This window comes from Embiotoca jacksoni, unplaced genomic scaffold, assembly GCF_022577435.1.
Source record: "Embiotoca jacksoni isolate LCO1_2020_lvr unplaced genomic scaffold, fEmbJac1.0.p SCAF_9, whole genome shotgun sequence".
Taxonomy (NCBI): Eukaryota; Metazoa; Chordata; class Actinopteri; family Embiotocidae; genus Embiotoca; species Embiotoca jacksoni.
This window is the reverse complement of record NW_027185447.1, coordinates 9,363,948-9,376,930: the sequence shown is the minus strand read 5'-3', so window position 1 is coordinate 9,376,930 and position 12,983 is coordinate 9,363,948. Positions and strand designations below refer to the sequence as shown.

Below are 12,983 nucleotides of genomic sequence, written 5' to 3'. Positions count from 1 at the left end.
AAATCTGTAAACTCCATATGACACAATCCATAAATGCAAATAACAGCAGATTTCAAATATAATTTCTTTTGAAAGTAGGAGGCAGGATAGGTAAAAAAAAGCCTGAGTCAGCACAAAGTGTAAATCTTGATCTTTTATTGAGTCAAACAATACATCAGTATTCTTTTTCTGTAATGCTTACGGGTTTGCACCTATCCTGCAGTGTGAGTAGCTCTTAAGCATACCATGCAAAGCCATTCCACTTTAGCTGGGAGACCTTTCTGGTTTTATAGCAGTGACCAAACATCTCATCTTTGAAGCAGTGGTCGATAAATGTAGTGCTCTTAATGCTGTTAAAAGCTCCCTTCTTGTGCTGTGGTCACTTGTATGAGCACTCAGTTAAAACAGCGAGCATTTAGCCTCACCACCTCATGGATGTTCCTGTAATTGCTACTTCAAAGTTAGATGAATGGAGATGTGTGCCGGGCTGTGAGAGACCTCTCTCGTCCCTAATCTGTGAAAGCTGAGTTAATGTATCATTACTGTAAATAGCAAAGAGCCTGTAAACTGCACAGATCTTAAAACCAAAGTATTTTGTCCTATTTATACTTTAAATATGAAAACCTTTCAAATGCAGTCATCAAGTTTCATAAATATTACATTGGAACTGATATAGTCCTGAGAAGAATTATTTACCCACTGTCTTTAAAACCACTCGGAACCCTTGTGTTTCAGGAATTCATTGGTGTGGCTAGAGAGATCTCTTAAGTTTACAACATCCCTGGCTTTTATTTTCCATAAAAAAGGACAAAAGTATGACTTCTTTACCAAAAGAAAAGTCGTTGCTTTAATTATCATAACATAATCTGTTTAAGAACGCACCTACTGTACCAACATCTCCCTTCATTATCTGACATTGCCTAAATCTGATAAAAGCACTGTTTTTATCTGCTTATGGCTTTATGAGCAAAGTCAAATACTGACTGAAAATAACTGGAGGCTACATACTCTCTGTCTATACTATGTCAAAACCGTCACTCTCCCAATACAGTTTGTGATACATGTTCATATATATTCTCTGTTTAACCATGTGCGTCACCAGTCAAGTGTAAAATACATCCTCTTTTGATTAAAAAAACTAAACCCCACCCTGCTTAAAAAATAAACATTTATATCAAGACTTGAATGTTTAAACAGCTAAGAATAGCACAGCGGCAGACGAAATGCAAAATGAAAAACAACATTGGATTATACAAGAATACAGTCGGTACACTGATAGAACATAGCAGCACACAACTAATCAATACTGAACACAGAAAGTGAGTCTCAATACATGGATATATACTTTATATATAGATATATATATATAGGAAGGCAGATTTGCTTTGGAGAGAACAATGCCACTCTTCTCCTCAGTGTTAGGACCTTTCAATAGCGCTTAGTTTCTCTCTACACAGAAATGCAACTTGTATTTTGAGTGACAACAGAGAGGAGTAGACCACCCATCAGCCACAGCAGATTTAACTGGATTGACACTGGGTTCCTGTAGGGAAAACACATGTTATTCCAAAATGGTCTGGTAATTTATAGTGAGCTACTCAGTATGGCTATATTATCTGTGTATGATTTTTTTTTTTTTTTTTTTTTTTTTTTCATGCTGTCCTGTGTGGCATCAAAATCCAATGAGTTTTAGCAGGGAACAGCTCGTATCCTTCAGGTCTAGAGGGTAAAATGTAAAACCAGCATCCTTTCAAATGTGACAGATTCTTGGCCCAATCCAACCAGTCTGCAGACGTGCTAAATGTGTCTTGATTTAAGCACGTGATATTTTTGCTGCTCTCTATTTCCCCACCTGGTATTCCAATGTGTGAGAGTGGAATGATTCACACACCACCTCTCTAATAAGTGTGACTTCCTTTTCTCACCCACACAGGAAATGCTGCGCTGCACGCAGCCGCTGTGAATATTCCACCAATTTAGTGTAAAAACCTATTGCACCGATAAACGTGTAAATCTTAACATTGGCAAGCTAAATTGATCATTAGTAGCAAGATTTTTGTGATTTTAACATAACTATGTATTCTTTTGTGATGCTTTTTGAACTGGAACTCAAAAACATGATAAGTTCTTATATTATACAGCACTTTTCCAAACGCATGAGGGAAACAGCTGGAGCTTTCGCAAATGTTCGATGAAAGCTCCAGCCGTTTCCCTCATAAACAAACTGCAGACTACTTACAGGGCATCACATTCAGCGCCTGGTTGAATAATTGCTTTTGAACCTAAGTAGGGGCAGTCTCATAATGACAGAGGCACACAAACAAAGCAAACACATCTGGGTTAAAATGAGGCTGTCAGCAGAGGGAATGGCTTTGTGTTGCTGTGACTCATGATAACACACCGACTGCCCTCCTGCTCAGAGAGACAAAGACATGGAAAACAGAGGGAAGCTAGACCCATCAAAAGAGGTAATTAGCATTTACGACAGGCTAGCCTTTTTGTATTATGACATGAAGATTTAATGAAATCGCTTTCTTGTTTGTCGAGACATAGTCTCATATTTTAGCATTGGTAATGAAATATGTGCAGCACACCAGGTGTCTTGCATGTTAAATTCAATTTACAATAGATTCAATAATGAATGCTGAGACAAAGGGATCTTTTTTAAAGATCTCAGATTCCCTGTGTTGCTGGAAATGTCCTGTCAGCTGCTTTAAACACTATTATTAGATCTTTGCTGTCAAATAAGGTACAGCTTTATCAGTTTCATTCATAAGCCTAATTTTCTGAAGGAACCCAAAAGTTTTTACTGTTATTCAGACTCTAATGTTCACCCGCTAATACAACATCCATATTTTCTAACTACCACAGTGTAAACAGCTACATGTTAGGGGTGACACAGGGGTCATGAACTGTCCGTCCGAGCAAAAATAAATACTTAAATCTATGACAAAATTTCTGACATTCTAATACAGTTTAGTTTTTTTAAACAATCTATGAGATGCATTTTTTCATACAGAACAAATAAATTAACGTAGCAGTTTTTATCAATGGCTTGATGTTTAACTTGCTTTTGTTGCAACTGACAGAAAATAAGGCTAAAAGCCAAGAGTCAAAGTCGACAGCAAGGGGCACCTCTGGACAACGAACAGAAGCTGATTTGTCCCTGTAAGTATTGTGGTATCCGTCTGTATGCAGAATTGAGACAATATGTTGATAATCAGTCTAAAGAAAACCCTTCCCTGGCACCTAATGTGTATCTGGTAGAGACGCTCCAGGTTGGTAATTGTTTAAGGCTGTAAAGTTTCTTTTGAGTTACTCTGTAGATGTGCAGTGACGACTTTGATTCATCTTTAAACTATGATCTGCTTCGAGCTGGTTTACAGTTTTGCCCCATACATCTATCCATGTAAACTGATCCCTTAAAGTGTTCGAGGGAAAAACAGCTCTATCATATATCGCTGCATATGACTACGAATATAAAAAAGAATCCGTCTGACAAACTGTCTCTGAGTGCAACTAAGTATCCGGTATGAAATAGGATTCAAATGGCCTGCGGCTCTAAAGAATACACATTTCCGTTATCCCATTAGATGCGCCCGGGATCTCATTTAATGTAGTTTTATAGCATGCTGTTTCACTATAGATGACTCAAGGTTAATGTCATGGACTCATTTGCCTGGTGACGTCAGTCTGTCAATCTAAGTGTCTGTCCCTGTTATAGGAGGAGTAAATGTAGCTATGCTCTAATGTTTATGTAAGATGCAATCTATTCTAATCCTTCATAGTAAATATAAGTATGAGCCAGCCACAGTTTCAATATATACTAGATGTGAACTATTGTTTATTTTAATCTAATTTCAATCTGCATTACATCATATGTATTTCCCACACTTTTGCAGTTTAATATTTCACTTCCTGAGTGCTGACATTGACAACATATCGTCTACTCGCATAAGACTTGCAGCTTCCACTGTCCATGCACTCTGCCATTCCTTCACAGTATGAATATTAAGTGCTACACATTAAAATGCTGGAAAAGTCCTGCCTATTGTCCTTTTTCGACAACAAGACAGTTTTTGTATTCCCTTTAAGATCCTTCTTTCCACTTGCCAGCAACTACAGATGAATGTCCCTCTGCGGTCAGTCACAGTTTACATTACCTAAAACATGGCTCATGTCGTATCATATACATCCAGTCATGTGGCATCCACTGTCTTTGCCAGTCTCCTCTCAGACCACCATGGGAGTGTCTGAGAAGACAGAGCTAATGGACTCTGCCACTGACTTCTTCCTCTTCACCTTCATAAGAGAACCAGCCTCTGCATCCAGATCATCATCGTCCTCATCCCCATTGGCATTCAGCTTTCCATTCTGGCCCTGCAAGTTCTTGGAGTCTATGAACGCCACATGCCTGTTCAGCTCAGCCTTGAGTGCTGGGTCCTCGTGGGTCGGTGTCACACTGAGCATCGAGGAGTGGATGCTGTCCTCACCCAGATTTTTACCCTTGTTGGGGCAGCAGAAGCAGCGACATGGCGTCAGGTATAGGTACATAAGCACCAACACCACACTGGCCAGGCAGCCCACCAAGGTGGTGTATGCTGTGTTCAGGGACTCCCCGCCCCCATTCATGGTGAAGTTGTGAACCTTGAGCACCACATAGATAGTCTCATTGAAGGCCTCACTCATGGCAACACAAGTGTAGGTCCCAGAGTCCTCAGACCTCACTGGACTGATCTGGAGTCTCCCATCTGGCAAGACTTTGGCTGTCTGGTTGCTTCCAGACGTCACCAGCACATTACCAGGCATTGTCCAGGTCTTTAACATGTACCTGTGTTTGGTGTCGCAGCCAAGGATCAGTGTTTGCTCCAGGAAAGCCTCTTCATCTGCCTCCTTGAATGTGCTGCAGTTCATACTGTCACCACTGAGATCAAAAACACCCACTTGGGTTTTTTGTGGGCCAGGCAGAATACACGTGAAGTCGTCTTTAAAGTCCACGGCAGAGTTGAGCTTTCGAATGTACCAGTGTGCCAGGAGTGTGTAGAGATCACAGTGACACAGCAGAGGGTTGTTGTGAAAGTAGAGGCCGTTTTTAATCCAGGCAGGCAGCACCTGGAGCTCATCGATGGGCAGGAACTTGATCTTGTTGGAGGACACGTCCAGGAGGCTGAGTTTTTCCAGGCGGGACTTTTCCTTCACCAGCTCCGCAGGGAAACGGGAGATTTGGTTCTGGCTGAGGTACAGCTTCTGAAGTTGGATCATGCCAATGAAGGCTGATCGGTCAATCTGTGAAATTTGGTTGTTGTACAGCAAGAGCACCTCCAAGTTGACCAAAGGTTCGAAGATGAACTCGTCCAGCTGCCGCAGGCTGTTTGAGGACAGGTCCAAGTAGCGCAGGTGCTTCACATATATGAATGCCTCTGAGGAGAGGAAGTGGAGACCATTGTGGCTGAGCAGGAGGTTATGCAGATTTGGGAGCTTGACTGTGGTCCAATCAGATCGCAGCCGCATTATCTCATTATAGCTGAGATCCAGCACAGCAGTGTAGAGCGGTAGACCAGTTGGGACAGTGGTCAGATTCATCTTGGAGCAGCTCACTATGTTTGAGGCGCAGATGCATGTCTTATGGCAGTTCAGTGTGGACCCTGCTGCCTCTGGGAGCCAGAGGAGAGCCAAGCAGAGGTTGAGGGATAGAGCCCATCTCTTCCACTTACTCCAGTGAGGTAATGTTTCCAACAGGCTGTCACCTGTTCTGGTGGAGGGTGGCAACATGCTAGCAGTTGTTCTAAATCCCACAGAGGTTTACTAGGATCCCATTCTCAGAAAAAATGCATGGAAGAGCAGCTGGAGGATTCCCAGGCACATCGCTGGTTGAAGGCTAAAAAAAAAAAAAAAAAAAAAAAAAAAAAAGCAGAGTGATATCTATTATTTTTAGATAAGTGTACTGTTTGTAGACACAAAGATACAAATTCATGCAGCAGAGGAAAGTATTCAAATCACAACAATACCACGATGGAAAATCTTGCATTCAAAAAATTATTTAAAGACCATCTGTGACACATGTAAACAAAAGGATCGCCCCAGCAATTTAAAAAACTTCCGCTTGCCATCTCCTCCTCACTGAACGACAGGTCTTTTAACACAGGGACTAACACTGGACAACTGATGCTGATTCTGCTGGTTTCAGATGCCGTTTGTTTACATCTGTAGTACTCATAAAACATGGCTGTGTTTAGTTATAGATTCTTGACACTTGACAAGAGAAATGATTACTCTTTTTGTTAAGGCTATATTATTTGAAATAGTGACTGCAATGGCTACAATCCCTACAAAATGACAATATTAACAATAAATGACCTGCATAGTGCATACTGAGTAAATGTCCTCATGTTTCCCACCTCTTTACCAGCATCAACATGCAGTGTACCATGTACAGTAAACACGGTCTCCTTCTTGCCCATATCGTCCTCACGCATATATTGTACACAGCATAAAGTTTCTCCTGGTGCTTTGCACAGTGCGCGTCTTCCTTTAAAGCAAACACACACGCACACACTTGGTACTCACGCTAAACCATGTGCATTAACACTCGTGGAAGACAGGCACTGATTTTCTTCCTTTTCCCATTTTCCTGTCTCTCCATCTTTATCTCCCTGGCACACAGAAAAATAACCTACAGTTGATAGCATAAAGAAGAACAACAATAATAAAAGATAGAGATATAAAATAATGCAAATGTTTACGTTATGTCATATTCTGAGATGCCCTTGTCCATTTGTGGAAGAGCTGTGCAAACGTTGCATTGCACCATTCTGTCGGAAAACAAACGAGCACAACATGGAAACGTGAGCCGAGAGATGGGAGAGGGAAACCGAGAGACACTAACCTTCAACCGGGATGCAGCGGCGCTGAATTTCAATAAAACTGCTCCTCGTTTGTGTACAATGTTGCTGCAAACAAACAAATAACCCCCCCGTGTGACTGTCTGCTGTTGATGGTAGCAACGGGTGCAGGGAGGAGGGAGAGCCTCTCGAGATCTCCTCGCCAAAATAATCCGGGTCCACGAGACATCCAACACCAAAATTACGCAAAACGATTACGTAAAGAGCGGACAACAACACGCGTTTAAATGACAAACATCGCTAAGCGAGCCCGTTTTAATCAGCTGTCTTTTATTTCAACGCAACATACTGCTCTGCGTACACAAGACCGCACATCCGTCTTCTGCAGATAATTGGCGCATTCTGAGCAGGTCCGGCTCTTGTCGAGTCTCATCAGCCGCCATGGAGATAATTAAGAATGGGCAGTCTGTAGCTGACAAGCTTCCTGTCGCTCCTTGTGGGCCTGCTGCTGTCTTCGTGCAGTGCTGCTACTGCTGCAGTGGTTGACGTGTTTCTCAGCAGAGGCAGCGCGCTCAAACCCAGAAGGCGCTGTTTACTCAAAGACGCACTGAAAACCCATAAGAGGAAAGGGATCAGTCAAACCAACCAGCCAAATGAAATATTATAAAGCTGAAACATGTTTTACGTTTATAATATCTATAATATCATAAGGTTGTTTTTTCATAATAATCATTAGCACTTGATCAACTCGGACTGAGGTTGTTATTTATCGAACCCAAAAACCTGATCATCAGGTTTGCACATTCGTGCTCACAGAACGAAAATATTGACTTTTCCCGAGCTCCATCATTACTGTTGGCCAAACTATAAATCTTCATATCCTGACCCCTCACTGATACAGGGATCACATTTTTTTCTGTCCACAGGCTCTTAACACATGTGCTAAATCGAAATTTTGTTGGTCATTGTGATTCAGACTTCTGCTTCCCCTTCTGGTTAGATGCTATTGCAGTCTCACAGTCAACCAGAAGTGATATATTCAAATGATTTGCCTGAATTCCTGTGAGATTTTTTTTGGCACAACATGGTCAGATAAGTACTTGGTGCCTGGATGTTCCCGTCTGGTACAATAAGACCTAGATTTCACTCACGTGACTGAATGTGGCCATACAAGGCTGTCACACATTTTTCTCTCCTCACTCCAGTCCATCATCAGCACTTACCATTTGACAGCTGAGTGTGTTAGGAGTGACTATGTTCTGAATAGTGCTACTATTTTTATTTTGTCACCATATAAGTGGGTTCCTATTTTTTGCAGTGGACTACATCCAAGTGATTATTCTGGTTCTGCAGTGACAAATCTTTGTCATAGATGTGTTGTCTATTATATGATTGATGAATGTGATTCAACTGTCATTACTATGTCTCCAGGTGTCTCTGTAAACGCTGGCAGCTCAGTTGTATATCCAGTCCTTGAGGGCCTTTAATACTGAAGAAATATATATGATCTACTCTTCAAATAATATTTCCTGTGCATATTTAGTCTTCACTGCATTATTTTGTGCATGAGTGCAGCCAATGACCATCCTGTCCAACATTACAATGATCCCCTCACATAGCTTGTACTATTCTTACTCGTGTGCACGCTCTGTTTATGTATTTGATTAGGTCTGTTTCTGAGTGCCGACTGAGTGGGGAAAACCTTGTCATTTTTTACTCAAGTGAATCCACCCACATGCTGCTTTTTGAGATTTTTCTTTCGGGTTTTCCTCGATTCACAGATCAGCTGCAGCGATTCTTAGCTTTGGCAGAGCTGCGACAGCCTGTGCATTGCCAATGAGCTGCTACACCACTGTAGCCTCCTACTCGGAATGCCACCAGAAATCATTTTAATGTATAAAGATTATGGCACCAAGGGATATGTGATCATTTTAATGTCATGTGAATTATTACCACATTATAAAATGATATATTAATGTGTGACCATGTTCATAAAAATTAGATAGAGATACATTAGATTAATGCATCATGTGGTCACATCTGTTGCGTCCTTGTTGATTTGATTTATAATAAATGAATTAATAACATCATATCAATATCCAAGACAGATGGAATTTGGGTCAATTTGAATGGCATCCCTGTCATGTATGTGCCCCATTTCACTCTTTTCTCTTTTGTCTGTCTATATTAATCATGTACTGTACACCAAAAACTAAAAAAAATACACCATTATAAAATATATGTCCAATTGCACATGGAAGAAAAAACATACCATGTGAGACTTTTTTTTTTTTTTTTTTTTTTTTTTTTTAACCTTTTGTGACTTGCTGTCATTTGACTGATTTCCCTTGTTCAGCCGACATTAGCTTCAGTCTTTTTTCTGTCTTAGTGCAAAACTGGATCCCATCTGTGAGAGACAGTAAAGTCCAGCAGAGTGTAATTGCAGAAGCTCTGTTGGAGCTGGAGTTGCCTTGAAAAGATATGCTTTGGCAGGTGAAACAAACTGATTTGAAGCATAGAATTGCAGATAAATACTCCCCATGAATTGCTTTAAAGATATTCAGTGCCAAATACATTCTCCAAGCATGGGATATATCCTTTGAAACAGGTTTAACTTGTTTCCAAACCACACAGTGTTTAGACAATACACTCCCTCATATTAGACTCTTAATTCTGAGATGTACTTTATTTATTATATAGGTTTTATGTAAAATATAGAAAGATTTAGGAAATACAGGTATGAACATAGCGTTAAACCTGTCTGGCCAAAGCGCTGTAGCACAGTGACTCTTGTGAGATGGAGCTGAAAGTGATTAATGTTCTGTTCGACTCCACTTCCTGCTGTGATGGGGATAGTGTTGCCTGGCAACTGCTGCGGCCTTTCGTTGACTATTTTGGCTCCGTGGCAAATCTGAGGTGGCCTTGCCTTCTCTTGTTCTTGCATGTACCTGCTCATATGGGGTTTCGAGCAGAGCTCGATGTATCGATATCTGAAAAAAAAAAAGGCTCCCTCTCTGGTGCATGAGCTCTGGCACTGAAAGAGAAACACGGTTTACCTAATGTACTATCTTATCGGCATGTATTCAAATATTTAAGGTGTAAAAATGTGACAAAGCACCTATCTTTCTCTGCAAAGTGGGCAGTTAAGGGAAACAGAAACCCACCACTTATCAATCATTAAGTGGCTGCAGAATTGTTTAGTAATTCTTGTAAGCAGCACTCAAAGAAACTAGTAAGTTTTTGTTTTACCTGAGATGACCCGATCATATTTCAGAAAAGATAACATGAACAACTCTGAGAGCTGTAATCTTCTGTGCCCACGAATCAGTGAAATCTTCATTTCATAGCCTGATCACATAAATATAAATGATATTTACGTAACAGCCTATTCCTGTGCTACATCTGGCTTCTATGCTGAAATGATAAACACACACACTTGTCACGGAGCCAAATGGTTTACACAACACACAATTGGAAGCAACTACACTCCATGTTGCAGCTGCAGCTGGGTCTACAGCACAGGACAAAATACAAAGGTTTGTTATTTGCCTGTACTTTACTTACTCTCATTGTCAAACTGTTAAGATAGTAGTTTTTAAAGGTGCAATAATTAACTTTTTGATGAATAAAATTCTAAATATTGACATTTATAGCTAAATATGGCAAATTTCTTCTTGCAGTGTTTGTGTCCACCTGATACTTGTAGTCTATGTCCACTTTCCTCTTGTTGAGCTCCATGTTTGGTCTTTTCCATCTCCCCAGGGACATATCTGGCTTTTTAGCTGCTAAACGCTCCGCTGTGTTCACCACCTAGTAAGCATGTCTGTAGGTATCGTACAGTAGAGCTTTTTATGTTTACAAAAATGCCTGCAACTGCTGAAAACAAAGATATGAGAGCAGTGAGAGAGAATCAAAACAGTGAGATCCTGACGAGAGAGTTTAACAATAAGCTGAAACTCACTATGATGCTCAGTAAGATGCAGACATAATGTGATAATGTGTAGGTGCATAAGTACAAGCAATGCCTTTTTTGTCACATTTCTTTTACATTCAACTTAATCCGTTGCTATTATAAATAATTTTTATTAAATCTGCTTTAAAGGAAGTGAAGTGTGAAATACTGAATGCACTCATGCTGATGTGTAGTAAACACTGAAAATGACTTTCTGATGAATTTATGGTTAATTTTCTCACTTAAAGGTGTTACTGTGCTGAAGTGTAATTTTTTTTTTCATACATCTGGTGTTGCTCATGCAGGCAAATAGTAGGACAGCTTGCCCTAAAGACATTGTTAATATTGTATTAGAGGTAAATAAATTGGTCAAACAGTGGTGTGACTGACGCAGGTAACTGTAGCTATGTGAGGTGTTTAGCTCCTCAGGGGTCAAGTTGCCCTTCTTGCGGTATCACTTTGATCTAAAGCTAGAAAAAAATCAGAGACATGTGGATGCAGGAATGGTCTCACGAGGAAAGAGAGAGACAGAGAGTGAGAGAGAGAGAGAGAGAAAAATAAATATAACCGTTATCTTTGTTTAGCCTACGTCTGGACTGCTCTTGGTTTCCATGGTAAAACGTAGAGTTTTGTGTTTGATCAGAAGTGCAGGGATGAGACAAGGTCACTCGACAATCATATCTTAGAGAAGAAGCCCACATGGATGGCACATGCTTCAGTGAAAGCACAGCTGTTTGTAATCTTGGCATTCTTGTTCTCCCATCGCTTAGCAACAGGCCATGCTTTAGCCATGTGCGCTCTGATAGCAGAGACTACTCTAAATCATGGAGAAAGAGCTGCAGGTGTCTGCCTTCACTGAGGCACTGTGAGCACTAACAATGGATATAATCAGAAGGCATGGCACACGCTGTTTTCACTCACGAATTACAGCCATCACTACTACCATTATAAGTTTTACTGCAATAACTGGGCATAATTACCTCTGTCAGGTGAAACTGGCACGACTCATTACAGATCTATTTAAAGTAGCTTGTGGGAAATATCAAATATCCTACCAATGACTCAATATAATTTTGTTAGTTGATATTGTGAATAGAGAGAGAGATATTGGAAGATCAGGCATTTCCCAGGCTCTGCCTCTAATACCTATTAAGCCCTTCCTCAGGGCGAAGATAAAGGAGTTGATGCATGTCGGTTGTTCCCAAAGGAGACAGATGATTCCCAACTAATTAACTAGGTGGGAAAATAATAATAATCCTCTGTCTTTGCAATAAGAGCCTTGCCCCTGCACTCGGCCAATGAGATGAGGTCTCCTGGAGAAGGCAGGAAAAAGGCTCTAAATAGTCTGAATGACTCATCGTCATGAAAATGTTTGGCTCCTTGTGTCAGAAACAAAAACTCAAATGGAATTTCTGCTGTTTCGAAATTACAGTATTAGTTTAAGTCTATATGTATGTACCTGCACCTGTCCTCATCATTCATGTTCAGTATTTGACTAAGCATCTTTTGTAACTCTCTGCTTTCGAGCCATTTTGTTGCAGCAGCCATCAACACAGAACCTTTTACTTGGCAGATAAAAACCCCTGTCCCACTTTGTAAAATCCTCTGTCCCTTTTGTTATCTTTACTAAAACTCCTTCAAGCCTGAGTGGACAGGTTAAAGCACTGACTTGCAAGGCTTGTTTGCTGAGCACTTTTCCCCTCACTTTCCTGTGCCTGTGTCTGGGGCCACTGGTGGCACATCAAGCCTGGATTAACAGGGCTCCTCTGCAGCTCTCCAGTCAAATGGCAATGATTGTGCTCCAGGGGAGACAGAAAATTGCATCTGCGTTTTGGAGTGTAGCGCTATAATGAGGCCAAAAGGAAACTATACATAGAAATAATAGTGCAGTCCTGAATTTCTCCAGAAAATGATCATATTATGGTCATATACAATTTTTTTCCATTTTAGAAATGAGCGGAGCTACTATCTTTCGCATGTAGCGCAGTAAATCAGTTTGAATGGTGAATATAATGGTGCTAAAACAAAATGGAATACAGATGCTTTTTACAGGAATGAAACTGGACAACATGTACTTCTCCAAAACCTCAGAAAGATAAATACAGAGACATTACATTATAATGGGCTCAGCACTATATGATACAGGAAGGGAGTGTAATTGAGAGGCTGAGTGGCTATACCTCTAGAGTCATAACAAAGAGAAGATTAAG

The 12,983-nt window shown here is 40.6% G+C and overlaps 1 protein-coding gene across 5 annotated transcripts; it reads right to left on the bottom strand.

The window, feature by feature from the left end:
- Nucleotides 1-120: 120 nt before the first annotated feature.
- On the bottom strand, nucleotides 121-7,354 carry amigo1 (adhesion molecule with Ig-like domain 1). 5 transcript variants are annotated; one of them, XM_069140350.1, is made up of 3 exons: nucleotides 6,723-7,354; nucleotides 6,547-6,632; nucleotides 121-5,857 (listed from the first exon to the last, which is right to left on the bottom strand). In XM_069140350.1, the coding sequence occupies exon 3, from the start codon at nucleotides 5,749-5,751 to the stop codon at nucleotides 4,213-4,215; it is 1,539 nt and encodes a 512-aa protein (XP_068996451.1). In that variant the 5' UTR covers nucleotides 5,752-5,857; nucleotides 6,547-6,632; nucleotides 6,723-7,354; the 3' UTR covers nucleotides 121-4,212. The 5 variants fall into 5 exon arrangements, with proteins under 5 accessions (XP_068996451.1, XP_068996452.1, XP_068996453.1 ...); XM_069140351.1 differs by having other exon boundaries at nucleotides 6,547-6,652; nucleotides 6,866-7,354; XM_069140352.1 differs by having other exon boundaries at nucleotides 6,866-7,354.
- Nucleotides 7,355-12,983: the final 5,629 nt, after the last annotated feature.

Bases quoted from the DNA above. Each gene is read 5' to 3' on its own strand.
- amigo1 (XM_069140347.1), bottom strand. From the start codon at position 5,751: ATGTTGCCACCCTCCACCAGAACAGGTGACAGCCTGTTGGAAACATTA.